The 22,656-nt window shown below is 46.1% G+C and overlaps 1 protein-coding gene across 2 annotated transcripts in view; it reads right to left on the reverse strand.

Moving 5' to 3' along the window:
• Nucleotides 1-20,952, reverse strand: part of DUSP10 (dual specificity phosphatase 10) — a 41,428-nt gene extending 20,476 nt beyond the window's left edge. Inside the window, exons 1-2 of one of the 2 annotated variants that reach the window (XM_060299194.2) lie at nt 20,506-20,952; nt 16,913-17,769 (exon numbers count right to left, since the gene is read on the reverse strand). In XM_060299194.2, the coding sequence (XP_060155177.1) occupies nt 16,913-17,726 (814 nt within the window). In that variant the 5' untranslated portion in view covers nt 17,727-17,769; nt 20,506-20,952. Of the gene's footprint in view, nt 1-16,912; nt 17,770-19,935; nt 20,072-20,505 lie in introns of those variants that run through there. The other variant, XM_030868348.3, reaches the window with a different exon arrangement.
• Between the last annotated feature and the right edge of the window lie 1,704 nt (nt 20,953-22,656).

Raw genomic sequence — 22,656 nt, forward strand, 5'->3', positions numbered from 1 at the left:
GGGAACAGTGGGAGGGACCCCCAGTCCATTTCCACACACATTTATTAAGCATTAAATGTGGGCTGGGGTGACAGTACTGAGAGTACAAAACGCAAGATCTGGTTGGGCCCCCTCCCAGCTAGCTGGCCGGCCCACTGAGACAAGGTGAGCGGTAACAGATAGATGATTCACACAGTGTGAATTCAACACCCCCAGGTCCATTTCTTCTGCCTCTTGTTGAAGGGACACAAGGCTGGTTCTAAAATCAGGAATTCTGGGGTCCTCCTATCCCTTCCTCTAACCGTGCACCTTCGGGCAAGTTACTTAACTTGGAGTCCATTTTAAAACACAATTGTATCTTAAGAACTTTTTCTTCAGACACAGGAGTTTCCCTCTTCTCTAAAAAAGATGGTTACAGCCCTTGCTCTCCCACAGGGGTAACATTATGGGTGTTCTTGAAAGACAGACAAGGGGCATCAGAGCCTCTGGTCCTCCGGAAGGTGAGATGCTCAGAGACACAGTGTCAGAAGAGAATGCCCAGTTTTCTGTCCCTCTTTGGTTGGTTCTGATAAACCCATTCTATCCTTCTTAGAAACTGGGACTTACCTCCCACAGTTACTGAGAGTGGCAGTTACCTAAGAGGTAACTGTCCCCAACCTTAAAGCCAAACAGTTCTGGAGAGTGAGAAATGGAATATTGCCTGCCATGTCAGTAAACAAAGGATGTCACAGTCATCAGTGATTGCAGCCCTCCAACATGAGCCGGTGAGCCCTGAGGGAACTCAGGATGTGAAAGCACAGGATCCTGGCCCCAGAGAGCTGAGGTGCATATGAAAGGAATGATTTCAGTGAGCCCAGACTCTTGCACCTTCCCATACATAGAAAGGCGCTAAATTCCTTAACTTGGGATAGCTGGTTTTCCTTAACTAACAATAATCTTTTGACGTTTGGACTACCAGCCCTTTGTTGCAAAACTTCTACATAACCTGGCTCCCCGCCCCCACGACGTTGCCCACACATACTTCCTAGGAGCAGTTCTCTCAGGGTTACTTGAGATGTTGCCTCCCGGGCTCGAAGTCCTAAAAATTCCCACCGAATAAAACATAACTCTCAACTTTTAGGTTGTGAATAATTTTTTAGTGAACAAGAGCAAGCCTGGCACAATGGCAGTATGCAAAGTGCCCAGAGCTGTGGCCCAAGTAGGTAGAAATCAAGTCATCTTGGGCATTTCAAAAGACCTCTTTTCCAACTCTAGAACCCTTTTTGTTTCATTCCTGGTTTTCATTGGTAAAGGAATCTCCCTATGCCATAACTACACCGCTTAAGTTTGTCTCTTCTTAGAAATATGCCTTCCTGGGCAGCCCCAGGATGCCCTCGTAGGAGTCCACTTTCTAGGAGCTGGTGACCTAAGAGGGCCTGGCAGGAAAAGAGCCAGACCGGAGCAGGAACAGAAGGGTAATGGCTACTGGACCACAGGGAAGACAGAGTGTCTATTTTAAGTGGGAAGGAGAAAACAAACCAAAAAAGAAAAACACATGGGGTGATGGTTTAAAAATCCAAACAAAAGCCCCCGAAGAAAAGACAACAGTTGATCTGGACACAGTGTTTAGCAGATGTAATAGGACACGTACGACAAAAGTGTGATTCTAGACATTGCAAACTACTTAAAAAAACAACCACTCCTTACCCGTCCTGTCACCCTACAACAGTTTCCTATAAGGAACTTAATCCCAACACCAATATTTAAGAATCTCTGGTACCAAAGTGTATGTAACATATGTATGTCACCACCTCTCATGTGGTGTCATCTGGGAGATGAAGAAGCAGAGAGGACCCCAAGAGTTGCAGCCTGGAAGGTTCTGGGCGTGATGGTGTCAGAGGCTACCCTGTCTCCGGGCTAAGCCTAGTGGGCAAAAGCAGTTACTGGAAGACTGAATCATTTTACAAGTCTAGAGCGTAACTGGCCATTGTCACCCAGGATGTGGGGGTAGAGAAACAAGCAAGTTAAGCTACATACAGTACTTTGCTTTCCCAAACACCATGCCCCTAAAACAAACATCTCGCTGGAAGGCAGTCTATTCTTGCAAAACTGCCGTGCAACCCTGACCATAACAACACAGAGTCAGCACAGACTCCACAAGTTAAGGGCATGGTCCCCAGCAAGACTGTCCTCACTTCTGACACCAGCCACAAGTCCAGGGGTTCCCAGGCGACCCGCACTTCTGACCAATTGGCTGAAAATTCTGGGATTCCCACATCCCCCTCAGGTTGGCTAGTTCACTAGAATGACTTGCAGAGCTCTCCTTGCTATTACGGTTTTATTATAAAGGATACAAATCGGGACCAGGCAAATGAAGAGACACACAGAGCAAGATCTGGGAGGGTCCTGAACCAGGAGATTCTGTGTCCTACGGACTCATCACCCTTTCAGCTCACGGTTGTGTTCATTAATCAAAAAGCTGAACCCAGCCCTAGTGTTAAGTTTTTTGTTTGTTTTTAATTAATTGATTGATTTATTTATTTTTGGCTGCGTTGGGTCTGTTGCTAAGCGTGGGCTTTCTCTAGTTGTGGCGAGTGGGGGCTACTCTTCATTGCGGTGCGCGGGCTTCTCATTGTAGTGGCTTCTCTTGTTGTAGAGCACGGGCTCTAGGCGCATGAGCTTCAGTAGTTGCAGCACGTGGACTTCAGTAGTTGTGGCTCATGGCCCAGGATCAGTAGTTGTGGTGCATGGGCTTAGTTGGTCCACGGCATGTGGGATCTTCCTGGATCAGGGCTCGAACCTGTGTCCCCTGCATTGGCAGGCAGATTCTTAACCACTGCGCCACTAAGGAATTCCTGGTGTTGAGTTTTTATTGCAGCTTAATTACGTAGATATGATTGATTGAGCCACTGGTCACGTGACTGAACTCAATCTCCAGCCCCCCTTTCTTCCCAGGAGGAGCTCAGACTAATACAAAGCCCCCACCCTCTAATCACATGGTCGGTCTTTCTGATGACCTACCCCTGTTCTAAATCATCTCACAGTAGCATAAGCTCAGGTGTAACTAGAGGTTACCTCCCAGGAACCACCAAGGGCAAAAGCCAGACAAATTCTGCATCACACAACAGTTCTGTCCTGGGGGAGAACATCGGCTTTTCAGTGAGACTGGCCTGAGTTTGACTTTCTGCTGTGTGACTGGGAATTTACTTAACCTCTCTGAGCCTCAGTTTCCTCATCTAAAAAGTAGAGCTAATAATACTGTTATTAGTATACTGAGACCAGCACCGTTCAAGAGAAGTATGATGCCAGTTACGACGTAACAAATCTTTTTCTCATAGCTGCACTTTAAAAAGGAAAAAGAAACTGGTAGAATTAACATTACTTTTATATTTTACTTAGCTCAACCTGTCTAAAATAGCATCATTCCAATATGTAATCAATAGTAAAACAATTATCAGTGCAATATCTTACATTCTTCTTTGTACAAAGTCTTTGAAATCCAGTATGTATCTTACACATATAGCACACCTCAGTTTGGACTCATCTCATTTCAAGCCCCATGTTGACTCATGGCTACTATATTGGGTAGCGGCTGCAGACAGAGGTGACTACTATTATCTTCATTAAATGAGTTAACGCTCAGTGCCCATTTTACAAATGTTCCCTAAAATGTGTGTGCGTGCACATGCGCACACACGTGTAGAGGCCGTGACCAAGGCCTAAACTCTAAGGTGCTCTAAGCTGTGTGCCAGGCAGCTCCCACAGAACAGCAAATAGCCATTCTCTTCTCCGGAAAAGAAACACTTCAACTTGGAGGAGAGAGGCTCTTGGATGAACTATCCACAGTGTGCTCTTTCATTCCCAAATTCCATCTCCCCAACGCACATTTTGATACTGGCAAAACCAAGTAACCACGGACAATAACTTTCAATGGGAAAAGAAGTCCTGAAAGCAGCCAGATGGGGGAGTCTCAAGGAACTCTGAATGGCTGGAGAGTGGGGAGGAAGAACTGTAGGGAGGAGTTTTGACTCATGAAGTCACCGAGTAGCCCCTCTGCTCCCCCTCAGGCCACCTCCCAGCATCACTGCCCAGACACCAGCAAGTGTACCTGCCAATCACCCGACTCTTCACTTCCTGGAAAATGCTCCACATTGTAAATCCAGAAGAATGTCATGAGCAGGAGATTGATTTCAAGGTAATTATTTAGGTAGCTTTGTAGCAGCTGATTCTCAGGACCCAAAACATCATCAAAGTGTCTTTTTTTTTTTAAAAAGGTGCAGATATTAATAGGCAAGCTCTGTCTCTTCGAATACTGGTGCCCCACCTTCAGCTTCTCCCAACCTTTATAACCAAGAGCTGCCCATCACCCTGCCATTCATCTAATTCAGTCAATTCTCAATGGAGCGAGGGTGAAGGTTCCAAGCCACCCTTAAGGTAGGAATGAAGAGATTCACCTAATAAGGCCAGACAAATGCATTTTTACATAATATGCAAGATTAATTATAATAAACTCAACCCAATTCACATACTTCATCAAGAAAGACAAGCTAATTATCTGTCAGAGAATTAGCCTCTATTTAAAGGGCATTTTACCTTAATTTGGCCAAAAGAACTAATGGGAATAGTCTCTCCATCCTGATGTATTCTTTTGACTGCTTAAGCACTCAGAAGACTTCAGCACTGCACTAAAACCTCAGGGTTTAAAAAAAGGGGGGAAAGGGGTAGGGGCACAAACACCTATTAACACCTCACAAAATCTAACTCTCTCTCTTGTTATTCACAAGGATGTCCCTTTCAAAGCATCTTATCAACAGCATCAAACCGGGAGTGACTCAGATTTATGAAACAAGGTGGCATTGGCCCTGCCAGATCGTTCAGTTCCACTGTAGCTTCTGGTTTTTAATAGTGCTGAATGGGGCCTCCACACTTCCTCACTCTGCCCACCAAGGCAGAAGCAGGAGATTTACAGCACATGCCTTAGGGCATGTGTGTTGCACACACAATCGGAATTTGTGCAAAGATCTGTGATGAAAGATAAAGACTTTCGTACAAACCAATAACTTTAGTAGGGAGTTGCAGCTTGTTTTCTGAAGAGAAAAGCAGGAATGAAAAAATGAAGGGGGATTGGGGTGGGGGGGAAATAAACCCAAGGTGGCTGGCCCCGAGCTTCCATTCTTCAGTGGAAAAGTAGAGAAGCTCCCAAACAAGGGATTCCCTCCAGAGGTTTCTCTTACAGTATCAAAAGCTTGGAAACAATCTTAACTTCATGAATAGGCAAACGTGTTCAGTAAAATGTGATACATCCCATAAAATAAGACACGTTATAACATTCAGAGCGAACCTATGATGACTATACAGGAAGCAAAAGTACTTGCAATATAAAGTGAAAATGAATTTCAGTTTCTGTATGAAAAACTCTGCAAAATATGCACAAATATGGGTAAAGAATGCAGAGGATATGTAAAAGTGAAACTAAGCCAGTCAGGGAGATTAGTATGTCATGTAATTTTTCTTTCTAAAATTTTCTTAATAGTCCAACAATGGGTATATAATTGAGCCTTTGCTAACACTTAATTTTATAAGATTTCCTTACACAGAAATAGTACTATTTTCCAGTATGGTGCTGATTCAGAAAAAAGTCCTTATGTAGTTATCTATCCACCCCACTAGAAACACTGGGTTTTTCCAAACCTTTAAACAAAAAATAATCTACCAAGCATCAAAGAGTTGTTTCTACTTAACATTGCACCAGTGGTGATGTCAGTTCATGTGACTGTATCTATTACTCATTTATTCCTTGGAGATAAATATATGGTGATGAATTTTTATTGCAGATATATGATATAATGATGGTACATTTGTAATATATGTTAGCTATTATGTGCCTGGCATTGTATACGAATTATCTAATTTAATCCTCAATCCCATGAGAAAATTGTCATTACCTTCCCTGTTTTACGGATAGGAAAACTGAGGCACACCAAACTTATTTCGCTCAACTTCATGCTATTAGTGAGTGATGAAGTTAGGATTCAAACTCAGCAGTCTGGTTCTAGAATCTGTGCTGTTAATTTACTATATTCCCTCTGCTAGAAAAGATACACATTTCTAATAGGAAAGCTGAATACAAATGCAAATCGGCAGACCGATTCATTGAGAAGTCACTTAATCACCTCGTTACAAAGGGGAAGGGAAAGAAAACATGAAGCAACCTGGCCAAACACTTGGACCCACAAGATTTGCTTATTTAATAACAACTCAAATTCAAACCAAAGGATGATACTCCCACTGGGATTTAAAGGATAATTACTGTACAGAGAGTTAGGAAACATGGATTCTATGCCAGTTCTGCTACCAGCTACTTATGTGCTCTTGGGTAAGTAAGCAGTTTCTATATCTGTAACATGGGACGGTTGAAACAAATACTCAATAATCTGTCTGAATGAATACTACTTCAAGCACAGGGTCCCCAGGGGTCCATCCTGCTATCCTTCAAGGGTGTTAATCATGCTTTCTCTACGGTCTGTCCCTGCCACACTCCCAGATTCCCTGAGCTATATTTGGAGGCTTAGACTATAGAGAGGAAAAGGAAAGATAAGGAGAGGAAAGCAGAAGACGAAAGCAACAGTTAGTAAATAGTCTGATAACATTCTTTTTCACTTATCCCAGAGAATTCACTTTCCCAAAGGTAATGATAACCAAGTAGAAATTCTTTCTTCACACAGTTGAGGGGGAAAAGAAACCCCATAGTTAATATATTATCCACACTAATAGAACGGATAATGATTATAAAACATAAGCAATCAAATACCATTGGATCTTAGAGTCTTGGGATGTAGTCATACATACCCATCAAACATTCCTTCTTATTCACTAAATACAATTTCATACCTGTCTTCCTTCTCACTTATCTACTTTCCACTCTAGAAAGGAAGTACATGAATATGGACAAAAACAGAAAGCATCATTCTCATATCCACAGGCTACTAGGAGAAAGCATTCTAAAGTTCTCCACATTGAAAATACATGGAGCAGGAGCCTCAGAGCACTATGCCCAGTGGCTACCAGGTACCAGCTGAGTGACCTCGACAAGTGCCTGGACCTCTCTGAGTCTCAGTCACTCATATGTAGACGAATGTTATCATGAGACATAATGCTCTGAGCACAGAGTCCGCTAAGACAGCAAACATTTCATAAATGCTAGAAATAATTGTTGCGGATTTCAAACATTTGTTTCATTGATTGGTTGCTCTAGTTAAAAGTCTCTGCCATGACCAAAATTTGAAGTTTCCAAAAGCCGCGATAGAATTCAGGGTGAGGTCATTGGAAAGCCAGCTCTTCGTTGAGGACACAGTCAGCCACTCTTAGCACTGGAGTTTTCAGTTGAGGAGATACAAGAAAATGGGCGGTGGGGGAAGTATCGTAACCAAGGACACTTCATAGATAAAGCACAAAGTGACCCTAAGGAATGAGATATACAGTGCACTTGTAAATAAACATGTGGCCAGCCTGGAAAGAACTTGGCCTTTGAGATCCTTAAAACTGGGTTTTAATACTTGTTCTGCAATTCACTGGTTAATAATCTGGGGGCAGAAATATTGAATCTCCTCCTCCGATTCCTCTTCTGTAAAACTGGGAATCTAAAACCTCTCTCAACAAGTTGTGCTGAGAGCTAAGTAAGACATGTATGTGACAGCCCAATGCCCAGCACATAGAAAGCAGTCAATCGCTTTTATATTTTTTCCCCAAACTATCTGGAAAATAATTTTCTAATTTTGAGGATGATAGGTTGGTCAGACCCAGAGTAGTTATATGTGATTAAATGGTGTTCCACGGTCAGAGTAAAATTTCACTTCATGAGAACCATCAGAGCGTTCTTATAAATCTTATCATAAAAATATGCTATTTAGTAAGACTAGAAATACAAGACCCAAGAAAATGTCCTCTATCCCTTCAAGGAAGCTCCCCTTAGAAGGCTGTCTCATCTTATTATTTTAAGAGGGACGCAGACATGCTGTAATAACTAATGACAGTAATTCACAGTCTTGAAAACTGGAACCTGGGACCTCAGTCCAAGAGCAGGAAGGTGCTGTCTCTGACTCTGAGAGGACCCTCTGCCCTCACACCGCTCTGCTCCCTCTATACCCCTGTTCCTACTTCCTCTCCCCCCAAGCGGTTTTTCCTTTCCACTTGCCAGTAGCAACAGCTGGTGATATTTAGCCCAGTAGTAGTGGAACCCGGGGCCACGATGCAAAGAATGTGGGATTATTTCTCCCATAGAATAAGCATCAAGTAGTAAAGCACTGGACAGTAATGTTCTGCCACAGAGTGGTGACAGCCTCCTTACCCAGGGACACAAAATAAAATCACTTGAGCTCACATCATAACGGGAGAAGCTTACGCACCTCGAGGGGAGGACAGCCTGACGCTGCCCCCTGGATCAGGCAGCTTCGTCTATTTACTTGATTGAGAATTGGGCAACAGATGCCTGACAGGGGTCCACCGGGTGGGAAGACAAAGAAAACCAAACCCTCTGTCGAAGCACTCGGGAAGAGTTTGGCTTTGTTTTGCTTTCCATGAAATTCCAGTCTTAGGGGGGCAAAACACACGATGAGTAGACCGTCACCACAAATTAAACATTAAGGCGAGACAGATAATGTGATGAATCTGCAAACCTTTTCTTCCTGATAGTGATTATCCCTTTGCCAGAGGCAGAGCACGGGGTAATAACCTTTATCTTATATGAAAATACCAAGCTGCACAGCTCATTTCTTTATCCAAAAGCATAGGCTCAAGTTTCCTTTTCCTTTAAATTCCATAAAATATGGGTCTTGCTGGGGGGGGGGGAGTGGTATATATATATATATATATATATGTATACATATATATTCCCCCCCCAACTTTTAAGTAATAATAGATGATACAGACAATAGGCTGAGAAAAAAAGGATGCTAAGATCTTCCTCTTAGCTTATGGATGAAAACATCTAGAGTCAGAGACTTCATAATTAGAAAGGACACTACATCAACATGAATGTAAAATGGATATTTTGAAATGTTCTACAATAAAATTCAGGCTGTGGTTCATCCTTATTCTTTTCTCTTCCCTCCCATTTTTCTGAATTAGTAAAGTTATATGATATTAATATAGAGTATATAGTACATGGATACACAGCCACAGAAAATTTGCCCAAGAGGAGCCCACATGGTTTAGGGGAAATAGCACAGGCTTCGAAATGACAGACACTGTGTTTTCATTCCAGCCCTGTCCCTTAGAGTGGTTTTTAACTGTACTCGCAAACTCTTTTTTTTCCCTAAGCAAGCCAAAACCTTGTCTTTGAAATACCATTTACAGTGTTTGTTTGCTTAGCATGTCCTCTTTTCATAGAGAGCATGCAGGAAAAAATAAACACAGGTCTTGTCCCTATCAGCAACATGTCCCAAATTAGTGAGGTTCAGATTACAAAGTTCCACTCCAATGCACAGAGGAGGCCTGTCCACCCTGAGTTTCTTGAGGCAGAGAGAGAATGTATGCTTCCTTTTCCATTAAAAAAAATGACAAATAAAGAAAAAATTCTGTTCGGATCAAGACTTCGGAAAGAAAATCTGTTGGCCCACAATGATGTGCTTAGAAAAGGCCAGACTCTATCTTGAAAGGGAAAAAGAAAGGAGAAAAAAGCCAAAGGCCACACCAGCATGTACTTCCCAGGAGAACGATATTTCCTAAAGATAAACTGCTCCCTAAACAAGATTGTGTAGCAGTAGAGGATGAAGAATCCGAACAGGTACATGATCTTCAAGGTGGAAAGAGTTCGGAATACTAGCCCGGTCCATATATATGCTCTCATCCTAACATTTAGAGTATCAGAGTTATGATGGCAGGTGCCTCAGCCTGAAGACCAGTGCCTAGCACATAGAAGGCATTCAGTAATATTTGTTGAAAAAAATGAATGAATCTCCTGTACCCACAAGGCTGTACATCCATGGAACCCAACAGACCCAAAAGTCCCTAGAAACCTGAAACACTTGGGTACAGGGGCGCATTTTGATAAATGTTTTCCAGCTCTTCCTGAAACCATTAAATTCCCTAGAAGATGGGATTGACATCATTAACATTTGTCTCATACGTCTGTGATCCAGGTAAATATCAGGACCATGAGTCTGCTGGTTTCAAAAGACTTAGGTCCTTATACTTCTGGACTGAAATCTCAAAATTCAAGAAAAAAGGTAGTGATACTCAAAATGATTGATTAAATATATTATATTACTTTATATGTGTATGCTATACAATAGATACTGTTATCATTAGATAATAATACACACACATAATCAACATATCAACCTGGCAAGACCTATTTTTTTGCACTAAGGCTCTGAAATTAATCATGCATGTGACCCTGGATGAGCAATAAACCTCTCTAGGCCCCAATTCTGTAACTGCATAATGAGAAGACCGGACGAGATGGATGGTTCCCAAAGTTTGTGGCAGGTTAGAACCACCCGGGGGCTTTTAAAAGTCTTGATGTTCCAGCTGGACCCCAGACCAGTTTAATGAGAATCTCTGGAAGTGGGAACTGAGCATCCCAGGTTTTAAATTGCCCCAGGTGATTCCAAGGAACAGCCTTCAGTGAAGACTCTTGGACAAGGTGACCTCTAAGGCCTCTTCCTATTCTAAAACCTGAGGTACTTGAGTTCAGAAGAGGTGACATGACCTCTCCTGGGATTAGAATTTCTGCCCCTTGTGTGTCGTGTACCTTTTTTTTTTTTTTTGCGGTACGCGGGCCTCTCACTGTTGCGGCCTCTCCCGTTGCGGGGCACAGGCTCCAGACACGCAGGCTCAGCGGCCATGGCTCACGGACCCAGCTGCCCCGCAACATGTGGGATCTTCCCGGACCGGGGCACGAACCCGTGTCCCCTGCATTGACAGGCGGACTCTCAACCACTGCGCCACCAGGGAAGCCCTCGTGTACCTTTATCTACCTACTAGAATTAAATTGCCTAGGGACGGGACTTCCCTAGTGGTCCAGTGGTTAAGACTTCACCTTCCGATGCAGGGGGTGCAGGTTCAATCCCTGGTTGGGAAGCTAGGGTCCCACATGCCTTGTGGCCAAAAAACCAAAATATGAAACAGAAGCAACACTGTGACAAATTCAATAAAGACTTTAAAAGTGGTCCACATCAAAAAAAAAATCTTTTAGAAAACAGTTGCCTAGGAGTACAAAGCAACATATTTCTATGCCCTCCCCAGCAATGCTGAGCCAGGGAGAGTCTGGCTGCTGCTAACACTAGAATGAAGGAAGCAGGGGCAGCTCCTGGTCAGAGGCGCACGCCAGCTCCTGAGAGCACAGGCACCACGAGGCTGCGTGGTAGAGAGCGTTTCTGCTCCTGTGATTTTGCCAAATCTCTCTTCCTCTACCCTGCTTTTTCTCATCTAAAAGCATTATCTACCACTGCTAGGAGGAGTTTCTTGAACTTGTCCTTGAGAAGCCAGATGGTTAACTTAACTGATCTGAATGGTTGAGGACAAGTGGTTCCTACTTAACATGCGCCCTAATGCTGTGCCCAGAACAAGGGCCCATTCCCCTCCCGCCCCCCCCCAGTCTTATGGAAGAGGTTCTGAAAGGCCATGGGCGGGGTAGGGGAGCAGAGCCCAGGGACCTGATTTACTGAGAGCGATCTACGTTCCAGACACTCTATTTACATTGTCTGAGTTCATCCTTGATGTTGGAATTATCCCTGTTGTACAATGAAGAGAAATGGGCTCAGAGGGGTAACCTGAGTTGCCTAAGGACACCTCTAGCTGGTCAGCAGAAAAGCCTCGATTGGAGCTCAGGTGTAAGTGAGCTAAACGCCACTCTGCTGAACACACAGTGAACAGGGAACAGCTTTTCGCTTTCAATTAGGAAGCAGAATAGTACATCCAAAAGCTTAGAGAGGGTGTAGGCAAATGAGAACCAATTCAGGGGAGGGTTCAAGACTCGCTTAAAGACATGAGAGGGTCTTTCAATGAATTTCCTCCTTTTCCCTCCACCTTCCATCTCATCACAACTCAAAGCTTCGAGAACTTTTCAAGATGAAGCACACTGCCCCTCCTTCCACCTCCCCTTTTATAGTCAGACTACAATCCTTATTCCAAAAATAAATCAGCCTGATGAGAGGCCAGAAAAAGCAAAGCTTAATTGTTTTATACTTTCATTATTTAGTTATGGGACATTCGTTGGACAGATTTATCATCACGTTTTTACAAACTCCCCTACAAATAAATAATTCTAGGATATGCCTAAATTACTCTGGCCTCCTGACCCAACACGTCTTTGTAATTACTTGGCACTCCAACTGTATGCTACTTAAATTAGGTAACAGTCACCAAGTTATTTTTAAGCCCTAGCAACACACACACACACACACACACACACACACACACTCACTGCTATACCTAGCTTGTTATCTGCACTCCTTTGGAAGAGGAGCTAAAATTGCACTTTTACTGATACCATCATTTCTGTTCGACCAACAGTAATAATATTAAGCTACATGTACTGAGTGTTCACCCTGTATGAGGAACTGTTCTAGACACTTTGTACCCATTAATTCATTTAATATCTAAACTACCACCATGAGACAGCTACTGTTATATCCTTTTTGGTAAATGAGGAAAGCAAGGAAGTAAGCGAAGTAGCCATCAGTAAAGGGCACAGAGCTAGTAAGGGGCGAGCCAAGACTAGAGCCCAGACAGGCTGGATCCCCAGTCCTGCCTGGATCTCTCCACCATTTGCTATAAGGCTAATATTCAGCATGTTTGGATATTCAACAGAAGCTCAGAATAACACATTTGTGGGTATATATTATGCCCTTATTTCACCTGTTTAAAAAAAAGAAAAAATCCTCCTAACATCCCTGACAGGCAAGAGGAAGACTTTTGTTCCCCTCACAAAACAAAGCAGGAAAGAGAAAGAATATTTCCCCGGGGTCTCTGATTTCTGCACATAGACCTTCACTTTGTCATCAGACTCAGCACTGCCTATAAGTGCTTACTTAGAGCCCTTTTTGACTATGGGAAAATGCGCCACCTATGTCGCTCATCTCAGCAGTTGCGAAGGAAAGTTTTCTAGCGTAAGAAACTAATTCTCTCTGTCATGGAATCTTCCCTACGCATCAGCCTCCTGAATTGATGCTCACTCTTCCCCCTCCCTCCCGCAAATAAATGTCTCTGATACAGACAGAGGCAGGCCTGTTGGAGGATGAAGCAATCAGTCACTCTTTGTTTTGTGACAGCACAGAGCAAGTACAGGCACGGGCCCTGACAGACTCTCGTGTTAGGGGAGCACTATAGACCCCCACGGAGGTGCCTGGAAACCTCCCACTCTGAGGCGGGAGGGATGCTTCTCCATAGACCTGATAGCCAGTTAGTCAGAGTGGAATTTCAAGCTCGAAAATCTCTCAACAATGGGCACATGACACCAGTGTTTAGGAGTGAAAATGTTGTCCATACTGTACTATACAATATTCCCAGCCTTCTTAATTTGAAAATATTACGTTTAAACATGAAACATATTGAAATACATTCAAATATTGTCTATACTCTAAAATCTTTCAACAACCAAGAAAAGAAGAGACAGCAAATAGGGAAAGTGTTAATAATTGTTTAATCTGGGTACTAGGTAGATGGGTGCCCATGATACTCTTTTCTATGTTTCTCTATATTTGAAGTATTTCATAATAAAAATGTTAAAGGCATAGACTGTCTTTCAAGAGGAGGTGATAGTAGACTAACCTTTCCTACATAGGTAAGTGACAAATTATTTCCCTGAACACAGCCTTGCTAAAAAGAAAGGGAGCCTTATAAGCATCATGGCAAAGATGGTAGCTCTCATTCTGAAAAACCCAGAACTGTCTAGCCTCCTTATTGAGTTGGGTGAGAAATCACATTAAACCTCAACTTTGTGTAAAACAGCTTGTAATTCTTTCACAGACTTTGCAGGTCTCTAAATACTTATTCATTTGGATCATTTTTTGCCAGGTTGAATAGAAGCACAGGTCTGATGCCATTTATTCTTCGGAAGATGAGAATAAAACACAGATTCAGACGTAGGTCACAACAGGGACGGGACTGTAAATTAGAAGAGTAACTTAATCCCAGGGGCTTCTGCGCCTCTGATCGGTTTCTTCCCAACCTGACACAGCATTACTAAAATGGTATCTGAGCAGCCGCTCTACTTGACAGGCAGCACCAAAAATGGAGAACATGGCATTGAAAGAGGGGGACATAAAACTTGGACAGGGAGGGTAGCAACCGGTGTTTACAAACAGAAACCAGAGAATCAGATGGGTCAGCCATAAATTACCCGAGATTATACTGAAATCTCTGAAAATAAGCTAATGAAGCCTTAGAAGTTTCGACCTTAGATTCTAACTACCCCCACCCCAGATCTACCCTACAAAAGTCACTCATTCCAAAATGGTACCACCGCCACTCTCGCTAAAATAAAATCTTACATCACTAATGGAGGGGGTTACTAAAGTAAACCTCAGCAGAGAAGCCAGACCAGAATGGTCTGCTTGACCCACTCAAGAACCTAGGAGAAGTTGCTGGCTATGCCTTCCGAGAGATGCCCACCCCACTTTTCACCTCAGTGGTGCTGTGGTATTAACGTTTGGTTTACCCAGATGAAAGGGTAGCGAGGGGCATTCGAATACCAATCTCTTTCCCTTCCTCCCCATTGTGGTCCCAATTTTAGGCCATTCCCCCAAAAGAGACCAAAGTAATAATGACAAAAATAATAAAGTAGATTACTGACCCTTTTGCTCCTGAACTACATATATTCAACCAAATTCCCAGATATTTGAAGAAAGAGCCCCCCAAACTACAAATAATCCAACCTCTACCACCAGCGCGTCTTCCAGGTCGACCGCCGCTGTGTCTCACCAACCTGAAAATGATGAGCCCTCACAGCGGCCTCCCAGGCACCCAGTGGTGAGGTCAGCAGCATGTCCGGCCCCGCCCCATTGAGGCAATCTTCCTCACTGACACTGAGGAACAAGCGCAGGCTGCCCGGGCTCTCAGCTGCATCCACCGGAAAGGGGGAAAGGAACCCCACTTTGATCAGTAACACCTAGGAGATTCATTGCCCAGCGATTGACAAGCCACACTCATACACAACAACGCCCACTGCAAAGTAGAGGGTAGAATCTCCACCTCTTCCTAATCACCCTATGTTCATGTCCAGGGTCATCTTCATGTGGATTATCTGATGCCTGTCCTCAGATCATACAGACACAAAAGGTCTGCTTTCCCTCAATGACATCTACTCTACATGAGCAATAGACCACCCTCAAGATCATTGCATTGGTTCTCCCCTTCTTGGCTCCCCAAGACAAACTATTACAAATGGGAAGTTTGGAGACTGTATTTTCTCATCCAAAAAAGATGAGAGAAGCCAAGATCATGGGGACAGAATGCTAGCTGGGTAAACCTACTGGGAATCACTCAAAGTCAGCCAAACAAGAATACAAAACAATAAAATACAGGGGTACACAGAGGAAATCTGAGCATATCTGTAACCCCAAGAAAACCCATCAGCAACAAAAAAAAATACCTGGGAGCTGCTGGGAACTCTCTGGATGCAACTTCCATGATGTTCTCCTTCTCCTGAGGGCCCACCAGCCCAAGGAAAGCCATACTTTTGTGCTAGCTGAGCCCAACAAGAGCAGGTTTGAGGGCAGTAAGGGTGGGCAGAGGGGATGATGTCAAAGACATTCAGAACTGTATTTCTAAGAACACTGCTTAACAAAAGGCAGAATGCACCATTGGGAAGACAAGAAGTATGGCAGAGCTGGCCCACAAAGGTAAAACTCCTAACTTGCTTAGCCCAATGGCCTGTTGCAATTTAAATATGCAAGGTGTTCAAAGGAACCCAGCAACGTCTTTGGTCTACACACCGCACGAGACTGGCTGGTGATGTGGCCCAGACTGTATGCCTTGACTCAACACACTTGGGAAGAGAAGAAATAAGATGCCTATCTCTCACTACCACCACTACCCCCTGACAGAAGACACCGAAGATGAAGTGTGGTGTGCAGTGCCCCAAAGAATGGCATCCGAGGGCAAAGAGGCACACCTGGGCTGGATACGAGATGCGGGCTCCACTACTAGGTTAGGCAATGCTGTGTGGAAGGAGCCCAGAGACCAGGGAGCAATTAATTCCTGCTGCCAGGGCTCAGCGACACTGACCTGCCAGTTATTCTGTGCTCAGTGGGGCAAGTGACCCACCACCCCATCTTAGGAAGAGCCATGATGCCAACGGTTGTCAAGTGATGCCAGAAGGAACTTGGGGGGGGGGCTGGGGAGTATTTCATAAAAATGACTCTGTCCCTTGAAGCTTTGGCAGAGGAACGGATGTTTGGGGTGAACTTATACTTTGTGAGGGACCTTAGAATACAGCTCTCTGCCCTTCCTGAAGGTCACTTTCAGAGAGGTGAGAAAGAGGAAGAATTTCCCACCAAAAACTGGTACCTGGAGGTTTACCTGTAGTTCACCCCAGTTGCGGTTTCCTCTGTTCCATCAACTTTGATTAAGTCTGAGAGACAAGAACTTTCCAGCTAGTTTGACTGGACTAGAACTACCAGACCAGGCATGACTGGAGATGCCATCTGGTGTCATAAAGCCCCTTTATAGAAAGATGAGAAAACGGTCTCCAAGAGGGGAAATGACTTGCACAATGCAAATGAGAAGGTGAATGAAGACTAGAGCCCAAATCTTCTGGCTATCAGTTCAAGGCTGCTGGGTTTCTCTCCCAACCCCCAAATAACTGAGAGGGCACGGAAGGGAAGACAAGAAGAAGAAAGGCAATTCTGTTTTTTTTTTTTTGCAGGAGGATGCTGTTACTTCTAAGAGAAAACCCAGAGTGACCCCAGGCTTACCAGGACTGTGCTCGGGGAGGGGGTGGGGGCATTACCTTTCAACACCAGAGGTTCTTTGCCTTCTCTCTTCAGGGACTCGAGAACTACGTGCAGTGGCTGGGAGGGCATCACTCGGCTCGGCTCATTGGTATTCTCATCATAAACTATAATTTCTTTGGAAAAGATCCTCTTGAAAGAGTCTTTGCCTTCCCTACAGGAAATCAAGTCTAAGACAGTGATCTTGCCCTGCTGTAGTCTCCGCCGGCTGATCTTATCGGCACAGTTAATGTGGACAGCTCCTTGGATGTGACTCTTGTTGTACTCCATGAAGGGCCGGCAGTCAATGATGACGGGGCCCTGGCTCGGCAGGTGACTCTTGCTGCATTTGGTCATCTTCTTTGCCAAGTCATTGGGGTAGATTATTTTGATGCTGGCTAGCTGCTTGGGGGTCCCTGACACAGGGCTGCCCACCCCACCTGATGGACTTAGAGAGCCTGCGTTCTCACTGTTGTTGACCATCTGGTTGGCCGGGCAGGTGGTAGAGCTTCCAATGGTGGTGGTGGTGGTGGTGCCGGCGGCAACGGCTTGGGTTGGGGCCTGATTGTCCTTGTCGTAGGTTGCCACAGTGCAGCAGCTGGCACTGCTGCATCCACAATTCAGGGAGCGGGCAGAGCCGCTGGATGAGGGCATATACGTCAGATTCGCAGCCTTTAGGGACACAACGGTGGTGGCGATGACAGGAGGGTGGCTGGTACTGCCAGGGGTGGCAGAGCCAAGGTAGCTAGAGTCTAAACAAAGGTTGAGATCCTGAGGTCGTACAGGCCTAGACAGTGCCACCACTACCCTGTCGTCTAAAGGAGACGGAGGCATGAGGAGGCTGAAAACTGGCAATTCAAGAAGAACTCAAGACAGTCTGTAAAGAAGGGGAGGGGGGAAAGAAAGAATAAAGTCATGTGACACAAAAGGCAGTCGAATCCAATCCCTAGGAAGGGGCTTTGCATCCCTCTGAGCGAAGTTGTCCTAAGTGCCCTTTACCCTGTCACTCTCAAAGCCTGAAGCTCATTGCTATGGATTCAAAGAAGATGCAAACCTGAGGACCCCCCAGTTCTTGCTAAGTCTAACGTTAGATGTAAAGTCTATGCAAATGTTGATGAACAACCTTCCACCGACCCACATCAAAGTTCAGCCTGAGAAAAGGTAAAAGCACAAAGAATTAGAAAAGCTGAAGACAGAAGGGAAGGCTCTTAAGAGGCATCTCTTCTGGGCCTCATCTCCTGGGCAGAAGTTAATGCAACCGTCTGAGAAAGACCCATGCGTCCACCCGTGCATACTTTCCATGTAATTCCTTCACCCACTGCAAAGGTAAAGGAATGACCAAGAGTGCTGGCGTGGCTCACGGGAATATACGGCAGCTAAATATACATCAGGGGCGGATGTCAACTTTCTGCACATCAAAATGAAAGCATCCCCCTAAGTGAATCTCTTTAACTGCCAGCTATTCTTACTTTCCATTCTACTGAGTCCTTTGAAAAGCACAACAAAGTCATATTAAAACCTCCCATGTTTCCAATTAGCTTCTTATAAATTAATCTGCATTTCCTCTTTCATTACAAACTAGTCTCCTAGAATGAAGCCTCAAGCCAAGGAGCCAGGTCTGGAAGCCCCAACTCTGGCAGATCCATCCCTTGGATTGCTCCCTTGCTGCCTTTAAGGAAAGGACCACTTCAACTCTCCTCCCTCCTTCTTTCCCCACAGGCACATCCTAGAGATCTTCTCAATGGGAGGCAGCCGCTATGCATAATCTTTCAATCCCACACAGATATCCCCCCTCTTCAAGAGGATGGATTCATTAAGAAGACTTCCCAATGAGCCCGTCCTTGTGGGAAGTAAAGAGTTGCTCAGGGGTCTACCTCCTGTCTCATGAGAGGGCGCGTGCAAAGGGACAGTTCCTTCCTCCCTGTACGCACAGGGGCACTCCACACCCGGGCCCTGATGGCTCCTCTCCTATTAGACATACACACAGAAAAGAACCCAAACCCCATGCAAGAGTAGCTCATCTAAACGAACTTTAAGAGATGTCTGGAAAAATGTCATCGAACATCCCTCTACACAGGACTGTCACCACTCTCTGACACAGAGCCAAAATGTCACAGGCAGAATCCACACATTCACACACACAGGGGCACGCACGTATCACATCCACAGATCGCCACCGACTCAGCTTTCTCTCACCACCTTTGGATGAGCAAGAAGGACCCAACCCCTTTTCTCCCCCCCTTCCTCTTTTCTTCCCTCCCTTCTTTCCTCCCTTGCCCTCCCGCCCTCCCTCCCTCCCTCCTTCCCTCCCTCCCTTGCGTAGTATTTTTTGAAGAGCAAGTACTATTCCAGAAGCTATAACTGTTTCCCAGCTGGACCAAGCAGTGAAAGTCTTTGCTATTGTGTTACCTGGTAGGGTACCTCCCAGGATCAACAGTCCACTTCCCTTGAAAGGGACGCATGAGCGTGTTCACGGAGACACAAGCTGGGACCCCCACCTCCACACGGAGTGCGCGGCGCACACACACTCTCTCTCACACACACGCGCGGAGTGTATAAAGAGATCTGCATCCCTGCAGCAGAGGGTCGGGCGTAAATATATATTGCCCGTGAAACCATCCAGACTAGCCTAAGAAACCTACCAGAGAAATACTGAGCTATCCCCTCTCCCTCGCTAGTCGTCCTTCCACCTCTAGTCAGGGGCTGGAAAGAAAATGAAGTGGTCAGAGAATGCTCCTTCCCCACTCCTGGGGCACTTAACATCCCCCTTCGCAACACAGCGCACTAACAAGTCCCTGGCATTTAAAACTGCCGCAAAGCGTCCCAACAAACCTCATTTTTTCCTCGCCCCCAATCCAAGTAGACTGCAGAGAGAGTAAACGCACAGGGCAGCGTGAGGCAACAGCCGGAACCCTTTAACCTCACCTGCTGTGGCTCTTCCGTGACCATCGCAACACACACACACACACACACACACATATACACACTCACACCGCCTTACACTCCCGGGCTCTCGGGAGTAGCCACGGTGACTTCCACTTACTTCATAAATAAGTGTAACCCTCCACTATCTGGCGCTCCGCTTCGGCTGTGGATTCGCACATTCAGCCCTCATTCACTTGGCTTCATTGATCTCCAGCAGCAACATAGTTACTTTCTCTTTTGCTACACTGTAAATGTAAGGTTCTGAGGGGGCGGGCCGGCTGCCGACCGACGGCGCGTTGGACCAATAGAAATCCAGAGAAAGCTAACCGCTACTTCGCAGCAGCCCGCGGCCAATGGGTGGCTGGAGGGGGCGGAGCCAGGGCGTGGCCTTGCCTCCTTAAGGAGGGTTTATCCGACGCCGCTTCGGGTCCACAGTGTTATAACACGGGCGGTGATGTCATTGGCAACCAATCAAAAACTTAAAAGGGCCAACTGGGGCCCGCGCGGAGCAGCTGCTCTCTATTTACATGTAAACCGAACCGGCAGGATGCAGTTAACCCTTTCCGGAGCTGGATTGTCAGTGGGCTGGACTCGCCGCTCCAGCTAAAACTGGCTCTGCCCACTTGGCGGGATCCCCCTAAGTCCCCTCACCCCCGGACAGACCACGCTATTTCTTTTCCCTTCTTACTCTGGACGGATGATCAAACGTGTTGGAGTAACTTTCTACAGGCAAGTGGCAACGAGAATGATCACTCTCCCCAGCGGGAAGAACAGGTTCTCCGAGTCGCTCGACGTGACTTGATAAACCCAAGATTCACAGACGTCGCCGAGCCACCCGCGCGGGGGGATGCATGTGAGCACGCCGCCAGGGGCGTCGCTTCTTCTCCAGTCCGCGGCTTGGGGCCATGCGCTGGGGACCTGGGCTCTGGGGCGTCTGGCGAGCCGGCCGTCTGCCCACGGGCAGTGAGGCCCTCCAGCCTCGCCGCGGCCCGAGTCCTCCGGGCCACCCCCTCGGCCCCGCGCCGCCAGGAAGCGTCGGCTGCCCGCCCGCAGATGTCGCTGCCCCTCCGGCTGCCCTACTGCTACCCAGCGCGGAGGTGGCGCGGCGCCCTCTGGCTCTCCTATATCTGCGCCCCTGTCACGCCCCCGCTTTCCCCGCCTGCCTACCGGGGCTCCACCCGTAGCACGAAGGCAGCGCTGCGGAGGGCTGCTTGGAGGCGGCGGCCGGGACCCGGGCCAGAAGCTAGAGGGGGCGCGCCCCGAGGGGCGGCACAGGCGCCACCCCCTAGGCCGGGCGTCCCGGGGCCTGGAGTGCGTCTGCTTCGCCACCCAGGCCTGGCCCTCTGCCCGCCCGCGGCCCCTCTCCCACCCCGCCCGCAGGGTCCTCGCGCCCCGCTCCTCAGAGCCGCGCGCGACCGACCCGCAGCCCGCCTTCCCCGCGCGCCTAGGCAGTTACCGGCCACCGCGTAGGGCCCCAGCGAGCCGAGGACCGCCTGCCCGGAGCTTCTGGAACAGCAGCGGCTGGCGGAAAGGAGCCGGAGCTGAGTAAATAACCGACTGAGTGTGGCCGGCGGAGCGTCGTAAAGGCGGCGCTCCCCTCTTGGTTCTCGCGACTTTCGCCGGAGTGGTCGCCGGCTGAGGCGCGCGGCAGAAGAGGGGATTGGATTGGGGGGAGAGGGGGTGGGAGGATGGCGAGCCTGCCTGTGCATCATCAGGAAAATATCAGGGAAACTGCGGGAAAGTCTTGAGGTACGAAAAGAAGTGGAGATGAGGAGATGAACTGCAGAGAGTTTGCATCAAGGAACCCTAAAGAAATAGAGCTTTTTTTCCTTTTCCCCCCTCTCCTGTCTCAGAGAGCGCTAGAGAATATTTGACTATGATTTCTTCTTACCAGATTGAAGGTGTTTGGAGACATACTTCAGGATCCAAGCCTAATAAGCAAGCTAAGTGGCAGCGACATATTCATGGCATTGGCTTTAAGTGCAGATCTGAAATCTGACGATGCCAAACCTTGGCCGGCTGACCAGCTATGCTCAATGAGCTGAGACATCCCTTTGGGTACCTCTGGGGATATATATATTCTCATATTCCCATATATGCATAGACACACAGTCCGGGTTTCACGACAGTGTTTCAGACTGAAGTAAATGCATGCAGTCATCTTAAACAGGAAAGCATTTTTGTTGCCCCACGCCCCACAACTCACACACCAACACACATAGACAGTACCCCTTAATGATAACTAATGAGTGGTTAAGGTACACCCTTTGATCCTTACACCTTTGGGGATCAGCAGGTCCTGGCCAAGAAAGGTGGGTTCTGGATAATTTCCACAGAAATCAGAAAAGAACTTCCCAGAGGCTCTAACCCTGGATCTATTTGGAACTTTAATAGCTTGCCTTTTCCTATCCATAGATAAGTATTGAAAAAAATATTCACTAACTCAAGGTTGGAGAGTTCTGGTTATAAGTCCTGATTCTGACTCACTTCTATTGTATCTGTTCATCCAGAGTCACTGTATTTATTTATCTGTAAAATAGCAAGAACCCAGCTTAGAAGAAAAAGGAAAAAGTTCTGGTGCAAGCACTCAGGGGGGAAAAAAAGGATCGTCTACAGGTAAAGGGCATTTAGTAAAAAAAAAAGAAAAAAGCATTGTGTTTGCTTTAGCAAATAGGGTCCCTCTATTTAAAAGTACTTATGATCTGTAAGTTATGAATTCAATGCTAATATCTCAGTATCTATCAGTATCTAAGTCCAAACAAAGTAGGAATTTATACAATTGCAGAATAGTTCTTAAAAGTCTTTCTACAAGGCCCAGAAGGGGAAAGCAACTTTAAAA

This window comes from Globicephala melas, chromosome 1 (assembly GCF_963455315.2).
Source record: "Globicephala melas chromosome 1, mGloMel1.2, whole genome shotgun sequence".
NCBI lineage: Eukaryota > Metazoa > Chordata > Mammalia > Artiodactyla > Delphinidae > Globicephala > Globicephala melas.